Source organism: Drosophila nasuta, chromosome 2R (assembly GCF_023558535.2).
Source record: "Drosophila nasuta strain 15112-1781.00 chromosome 2R, ASM2355853v1, whole genome shotgun sequence".
In the NCBI taxonomy this organism is placed as follows: domain Eukaryota; kingdom Metazoa; phylum Arthropoda; class Insecta; order Diptera; family Drosophilidae; genus Drosophila; species Drosophila nasuta.
The window spans coordinates 30,673,759-30,682,109 of NC_083456.1; the positions used below are offsets into that span (position 1 = coordinate 30,673,759).

General features: G+C 34.2%; 1 protein-coding gene across 1 annotated transcript; it reads left to right on the forward strand.

Annotated features, from left to right (window-relative positions):
• The first annotated feature begins 625 nt into the window (after positions 1–625).
• Positions 626–2,025, forward strand: LOC132787086 (uncharacterized). Its single transcript, XM_060793976.1, has 2 exons — positions 626–797; positions 860–2,025. Exons 1-2 carry the CDS (start codon positions 709–711, stop codon positions 2,001–2,003), a joined length of 1,233 nt encoding a protein of 410 aa, XP_060649959.1. The 5' UTR covers positions 626–708; the 3' UTR covers positions 2,004–2,025.
• Positions 2,026–8,351: the final 6,326 nt, after the last annotated feature.

An 8,351-nucleotide genomic window follows, 5' to 3' on the forward strand; every position in this document is an offset into this window, starting at 1 on the left:
AGTAGTATATAAATATACCAAATAGGGTGCACATTTTCGGCGTTCGGTATATTTTAAGTATTTATGGTATATTGATTTGGTATATATTAAGTATTTGCGGTATATTAATTTGGTATATTTTAATACTTCACTATTAAGCATGTAGTAGTATATAAATATACCAAATAGGATGCACATTTTTGGCGTTCGGTATATTTTAAGTATTTACGGTATATTGATTTGGTATATATTTAGTATTTGCGGTATATTAATTTGGTATATTTTAATACTTCACTATTTTGCTTTTGTTAAAAATAGATAGCAGGTATCTCACAGTCAAGCACACTCTACAGTAGCTTTCTAACTTGTTGGTATTTATTTTATACTAATTTGAAGCTAAATCATTCTATTAATATTTTTCAACATATTTTTTTTATTCATTTATAGCGACTAATTCTTACATTTTTTTAAATTAGTTTACAATATTGCTCAACTATTTGAAGTATTATTCAGTTAAATATTATTATTATTATTATTATTATTATTATTATTATTATTATTATTATTATTATTCAGAAATAAAATTTTAAAGCCTGTTAAGTACCCTAATCGAATCTAATCAAACTGCGTCTTAAACACTCTTTTTCTCTCTTGAATAGGGTATACAAAGAAAGTGAGCTTTGATTATCTTGTACACGAAACAAAACAAGTTAAATTCTATGTTAAAGCATGAGCGAACAAAGTGCAAAGCAAGCAAATGGCAAGGCCAACAACGCCTTCCCATTGACACCCGATGAGATTGCAGAGCTAAAGGAAACGTAAGTTTGGCCACAAAATATGCTACAAGAAAAACAATCAGCACCTGTCTATGTAATTGCAGAGATATGGAAATGTTTCGAAAAATCGAAGAGATCTGTGCAACGAACCAGAAAGGAAATTATGCGCGTCGCAAAGCAACTTCAATGAAGGAAATGGGATATGAATTTGATTTGGATCTGGAATGCAACCTGGTTTACAGTCCAGAGAAGCTAGAGAACCATATGATTGAGTTGATAAGGAATCGCAAGCAAACGGACATCAAGGTTGTGATCCATGGTCACAGCTTCAAGTGTCACCAAATGATATTGCGACTATACACGAATTACTTTAAAAATGTGACTGTCTTCGAGTGTGCTTACATCAATTCGGATAGTGTGACACCTTTGGGCTTTGAGTTGGCCTACGAGTGGATGACAACGATGGAGCTTGTGCCACAACGCGATCACATTGTTGATCTCTATATGGCAGCTCGTTTTCTGGAAATGCCTGAGCTTGAAGAGTTGCTTTCTCATGACTTTCAGAATCGCGAACTCTTCGACGAAGCCGAGGCCTTTGAGCTTTTTGTAGAGACGCTGCCCTTTGAGGAGACGCCGCTGCAGCAGCTGATGTTAACAAGAGTTAGTCACTACTTTCTCTCAGCTGTGGGCAGGAGAGAGTTCTGTGAGCTGAACGAAAAGCAAGTGAACGCTATGCTCAGCAGCAATGTGGCAGGTGTGAATAGTGAGCTAGAGATCTTTATGTCTGCCGTGCGTTGGTTCGATGAAGCGTGGCACATACGCAAAAAGCACATCGAGTTTGTGATTACAGCCGTGAGGTTTGAGTTGATGCCGCCTTGGGCTTTGCTTTCCTTAAAAGCCACTCAAACGCATCCTTTGATGAAGCTCATTTGTGAGCATCCTTTTGTTGTGGAACGCATCAATGCAGGACTTTCAACTGCTGTGACTCAACGAGTGGAAACTGAGCTGGAGTTGCGAACTGGCTCCGATCGCGAATGGATCATTGATGAGCGTGCTGCCCATCATCATGTCTACAAGTGCCCCAATTGGCAGCTTTTAAGCTACACGCAGTTTGATTCTTATCTTAAACAAGTCTCCGATGCTGGGTCACTTTTTCACACCACACTTAAGGCCAGACAATTTGCCAATTTGATGGCCTGTTGTCAGGCAAAATATTTGGAAGCCCCCAACACTTCGAATACCGATTAAAGTTCTTAGCTATTAAAATATATTCAAGCTGTATCTCTCTCTCTCTCTCTCTTGCTCTTTGCGTCTCTTAAGTGTGTTGTGCACAGTTCAAAAACACACCCTGGGGTGCCGTTTAATTGCTACAAATAATTTCATTAGATTGCGCCCGCCATTTGGGCTTTGGTTTCGCATTCGCATTAAGCGTTTCCAATTAGTTGAATGGCAGCCATTTGCTGAATTAATTGTCAACGTTTATGAACTAAGCGTGTATGCCTCATATATGAAACTAAGTGTGTATTGGTGTGTGTGTATAAGTGGCTGTGTATTTATGTTGGCACAACACATACAATTGGCATTGCAGTACTTGTGTGATGCGTATACGACACGTAATCAAGGGCAACCAAACAACAAAAAAATATATACATATTTTGAATAAATACTAAAGCCAACAGCAACAACTGTTATCCAAATATTTTCATAAAATATCACAACTATTACTACAAAAAAAAGGTGGAAAAATGCATTTGCTACACACAAAAAATATAATTCACAACATGCACATGCACTTTTTATTGGACACATTTCAACAATGCATTTCCGGATTTCCTGTATTATAGTGCCCTGAACTTTACGACTCACAAATGCATAATATTTATAGAGTTGTTGGTGTATGAAATAAATGAATTTTTAACGGGTATATAAAATGTTCATGGTGACATATAAAGTATAGAAATGATGCATATTAAAGTAAATAATTTTCATATTTTATTATACTTTATTTTAATGATTTACAGGGTAACTTTTAGTATAGCTTACTCACAGTTAGTCGCATAATAATCTTATCAATACGTATTGAGCATTTTTCAGTGATTGTCCGAAAATAATAATAGTAAATGCAATGAAAAACAATTGAGGTGCAGCTAAGTAGAGTTTGGGTTGGGAGTGAACGACTATCAAATACTTTATATTAATGTTATACCACAGAAAAACGGAATGATATGAAGAAAGGCATCTAAATTACATTGAGAACATAGTAAACGATTAGCAAATACCCTACACTAATGATGTGAGATAGATAAACTTGAAGTAAGCGGAGTGATATGAAAAGATAATAAAGTGCTTCTAAATTATCTTAAGTGAAAAATTGAACGAATAGTAAATATCCTGTATTTTAATATCTGTAATGTTATGCCAATAAAAATCATAAATTAGTGAATAAATATAAAAAAAAACATAAAGAACATAACTACTAAGGTATATCTAAACTTACTTAAGGACATAGTGAATGACAGATAAATACCCTCTATTATAAATAGTAATTTTATTCAAAAAAAGTCATAAGTTATTAAATGGATATAAAACACGAATGATTATATCAATATATATATTATATAAAAGTTTGAGTAAAGAACATACTATGAGTAACTATTAAGGTATATAAGTGAACGGCTGGTAAATATCTTGTATTATAAACTGTAATATTTGCTACAACAAATAAAAATCATAATGTAACGAAAGAATATAAAACACGAATGATTATATCAAATATGAAAGTTTGAACAGTGAAATATTTTATATAATTACAAACAATAGTTATTTAACATAAATTATCATTTATTCTATCTGCAGTTGAAATTATCCACACTTTCGTTGCCTGCAGGGTATGAAAACAATGCATAAAATTTGGGTTTATTGGATATTATTTAATTGTCTGCAGTTAAGCCGCCATCGATAAATCAATTACTGAACAGTCGCTTGCAGATTATCAAGGATTTCAATTTCTTCTGCTGCTTTTTAATGTGCCGCTTTGCATTTGTGTGCGTGTGTGTGTGATGTGCATCTGTGATTGTGTGCGCAATCATTTGCAGTTGCAGATAAAGTTGAAGATAACTGCGCCAATGGGCCGATTGCAGCTGACTGGAATAATTGACGGTGCGCATAATAATGATTGATGAACGCAATTAAAAGTGGACAAATGAAATTGCAATTGAGGCAAAAGACGATTAATGAATGAAGCGAAAATGTGAAAAGGCTGACAATCAGATCGAACTTGCAGCTTAGAAGTAATTTATTAGAATGTTGCCAGTGAAGTTAAAAAGTGGGAACGCAATTTTAATTGTAATTGATTTCAAATGTAAAATTAATGCTTTTTAATAGTTAGTTAGTTAGTTAGATATAATTATATGTATTACACTTAGTAGTAGTGAAAATAAAATATCTTTATATATAACAAATATCACAAATAAAAAATAGACTTTAAAGCTTCTTTTTACAATTCGTTACAATTCGAATGAACTCTTAGCTTAAAAGTAATTTATTCAAAGTTCAAAAGCAATTCTCATTATAATTGATTTAAGATTAAATTTAATACTTTTTAAAAGTTGATATAGATAAAAGATATATATTAATAATTACAACTTGATAGAATTTCTAGCAATCAGATCAAACTCTTTTAGAATGTTGTCAGCGAACTTCCGCTTAAAAGTTGAAAAGCAACTTTAATTATAATTTATTTCAAATGAAAGTTAATAGTAAAATTAAAAATAAATGAAATGCAAAAAACGAGAAATTAAATATGCACAAAAAAAGTAGAAAACAATTAATAGTTGTAATTATAAAATAAATAGCTAGTTGCATAAATAATTGCATAAATCAAAACAATCTTTTAAGCAAGCTCCACCTGCGGCGCAGCTAACTCTGACGTTGATTGCATTGATTCAATTAACTCGATACTTTGCATCTGCATCCTGCTGACACATCGATGCTGATGGGGCAAGCTGTTCTACACGTACATTCGTATGCAGCTGTTGCAGTTGCAGTTGCAAATTCAATTTGATGCTGCACATTGGCATTTATTAGCAGCGGCAGCAGCAAAACTGATAATCCTATTGTGGTTTTGTTGCCGCTCTTTAATTGCCATCACACTGCACACAAACACACACTCACACACTTGTACACACACACACACATACGTAGAGAGCAGCTCTTATGGTCGCCGCATGCGACAAACAAAAGCGGCTTTACTTTTCATGTTTTGCGGCGGCTGCGTTTTGAGGCGCCATTACTCACATCTCGGAGAATGGCCACGCGACTCGACTGCCCTCCCCTCTCTCTGCTTCCCCCTCTCTTAGCCTGTCAGCTGCACAAAGAATCGTAGCGGGGGGGCGATCGCAAACTATTTGGCCAAAAGTTTTCCTTTTCGGGGCTATTGTTTCAATTGTCAAACAAGCGGCCAAAGTTGGCTCAAAAAGTTTGCCAAATTCCCCGGCCGCAATTTAAGTGCTTTCCCCTTCCCCCCCCCATTCTTCGCCTGCCGCAAAACTTGTGGATACATTGGACAATTGGACTTAAAGCCTGATTAGCTAATTGCCTATTTCTAATTTGATTTGTCGCAATTTCAATTAAAATGCCCAACTGATAAGACATCAAACCTTGCAATTTATTATTACACTCTCTTCTTGGGGTATGGAGCAAGTGTTGCACGCAACTTCAAGAGTATAGAGGGGGGATGAGGTGAAATCACTGTGGCAGCTAAGAAGATTGTGCCCTTGAAAGGTGCTCAGGGTTTCGTCTTGCTATCGCTGTGGTTTTTGCCACATAAATGCTAATCGGATTTGACTTTCTATCGAATGCAGTAACACAGTTGCATAACTAACAAAGGGAGCTAGAAAGAGTCTTAACTAATGTTGCTTGTTGCATGCATTTGGCAGCAGCAGCTTTGCCTTTGTCTTTGAAGACAGCTTTGTAGTAGAGTTTTTGTCTTGAGAGTAAAGATAAGTCTAAATTTGAGAATTTTAATTTGTAAGAAGTAGCACATATTTCATTTGAATATTGAAGATTATTGAAGATTATTGAAGATTATAATACAAGATTGAATTATTCTTTCTTTTCTACTAAAAGTATATTTCATAAATTGATGAAAAGGAGAATAGATTCTTTCCAAGTTTAAATGGATAACTTCACTATTCTTTATATTTTATTGTATTTAATTCATCAAGAAAATAAACGCCAGCATGAACAATTTATCCATTCTCTGGATCTACCTTCTATAAAACTCTCTTTAATACAGTATTTGTATATATGTATATTATATTAGAAATTATACATACATGTACATATATGTAATATTATGTCTATAAGTTTGAGTCTCTCCTATAAATCTTTTAAAATAACACTTAATACAATTGCCCATAGTTTGTGGTAATATTCTAATAAACTTTAATTATGACCAGACAAAAACAAATCAAATTAAGTTCTATAATGGTGTTCGTCCTAAGAAATAAATACTTAATAAATATTTAAACAATATACAAAAAATATATATATTATCTACTACAAATATTTATAGTAAATATAAATAAATATATTTCATTCCAATATTCCATTATGAAACTTATCTGACAAAAATTGGTCACTTGGTAGTTCATTTAAAATTAGTTCAATACATTACATGTAATAAATACTAAATTTCTGTATTTTAAAAAGGAAATCAATAGACATTTTATTTAAAATAAGTTCATGAAATCGTGTTGCCATTTGTCTGTAAAAATAACCACTCACAATTAAAAATTAATATTCCTTTCACTGCTTCTCTGCAGTGTTTACTTTCTCACATTACCACAGAATGAAGCAATCAAGCGGAGGTGGCTAAATGGATTATGTCTTCATGCAGTTGACAGTTGATTAGCATTCAAGTTTTACAACATCAAAAACTGCAAACTCTTTCACTTTCCCCTTCCCTTCCCCCTCGCCACACTGCCCTCAGCACTTTTAATCACAACGCAATGAATTGAGCTAATGCCAAACCATTTATGAGTGGAAGCTGAGAGTTGAGGCAATGGCTGTGGCTATGACTGTGGCTGAAGCTGTGGCTGTTGGCCAATGCAGTGCTGAGGCTGGGGGATTTTTGTTAATGCAGCGGCGACCGCAACTACAAGTCTGAATAATTCGCTTATTGCAATTAAAAGCAATTATGCTCGTTGTTCTGGAAACCGCAAACTCATTAGCTTGGTGCACCAAAACCACAATGCAGCAAATCGCTTAACCGCAGCAACAACGCCAACAACAACAACAACAATTCATGTATGAGAATGTATTTGCGTATTTGAAATTGGCACTCACTTTGTCCAGAGGGAAGGATGAAAGAGAAAGGGGGAAAGGGAGAGGGGAAGCGAAAAGTGCTGCAAATTAGAATCTCGATCGCCTTTCAAATTACAAAACTTGAGTTGGCATTATTTGGGCACAAGGTTTTTGACATGCGTGTGAAGTGCTTTCAAACAGAGCTCAAACTGTGCAAAGAGGAAAGGAAAGAGGGAGAAAATGTTCCTTGAGGTGGTTGAATGTGTGTTTGCTTAGAAGGTTTTATGCATATGTCGGACATGTGGGAAATTCCATTAGGAAGTTTTCTTTGTTTGCATAACATTTGCATCTCTAACAGAAAATAAAATAATTTATTTGTGGCCAGCATGGGTCAGTTTACCATTCGCACAGATTTCGTTCGGCCAAGCCTCACATTTTAAGGGAATATTATTATTATTATTATTATTATTTTGTAATGGCTTCTGAGTGTTTGGCCAAAGCTAAGGGATAGCAGGAGAAAAAATGATTTGCATAAAATCGATTAAACATTTTTCAGCAAATAAAATGCATATTGAATTCAAATGAATACCAACAAATTCCCAACACACAATAGCAACAACTTTTTGAGTCGAGTCCACTCTGCTAAGTCCACTTGAGTGTGTGTGAGTGTGTATTCGTATCTGTGTGTGTGTGTGTTGCCTTTGTTATACAAAGTGCTTGTTTAAAATCCAGCAGCAGCAACTCGCTCTCTTATAAAATATCACATTCTTGATACAAACACACACACACACACACACACTTCAGACCACTTGTTATTTAAAACTCACTCGATACTAAATATATTATTATTATATTTCAACATTTTCCAAGCACACTTTTTAATGAATGAAGTTTCACTGAAGTTGCCCCAAAAGTATTTATTAAATTTCAAAGCTTTGCTTGCAAACATTTTATTTTTGTAAAAGAATTATAGCTCTATTGTTAAGAAATCACAAACAGATGCAACGTTTGAGATATTTAATTAGGTTTTTATACCCGTAGCCCATAGGGTAGAAGGGTATTATAAGCCAACAGAAGAAAGCATCTCTGACCCTATAAAGTATTTATATTATTGATCAGCGTCAATAAGTATATAATAAGTACAGACTTCAGTATATTTTAGTATATTTCGGTATATTTTTTTGGTATATTATCAGAATATGAATAACGGGTATCTCACAGTCGAGCACACTCAACACTATTGTATATTTTTGAGGTAGAAATTGTAGTATTTTTCAGTATATTATTTTA

What these genes read in the sequence shown, in the direction of transcription:
- LOC132787086 (XM_060793976.1), top strand. Translation starts at nt 709, where the DNA reads ATGAGCGAACAAAGTGCAAAGCAAGCAAATGGCAAGGCCAACAACGCC. An exon ending in ATTGCAGAGCTAAAGGAAAC is followed by an intron (nt 798 to 859) that starts GTAAGTTTGGCC and finishes ATGTAATTGCAG; the next exon opens with AGATATGGAAATGTTTCGAA.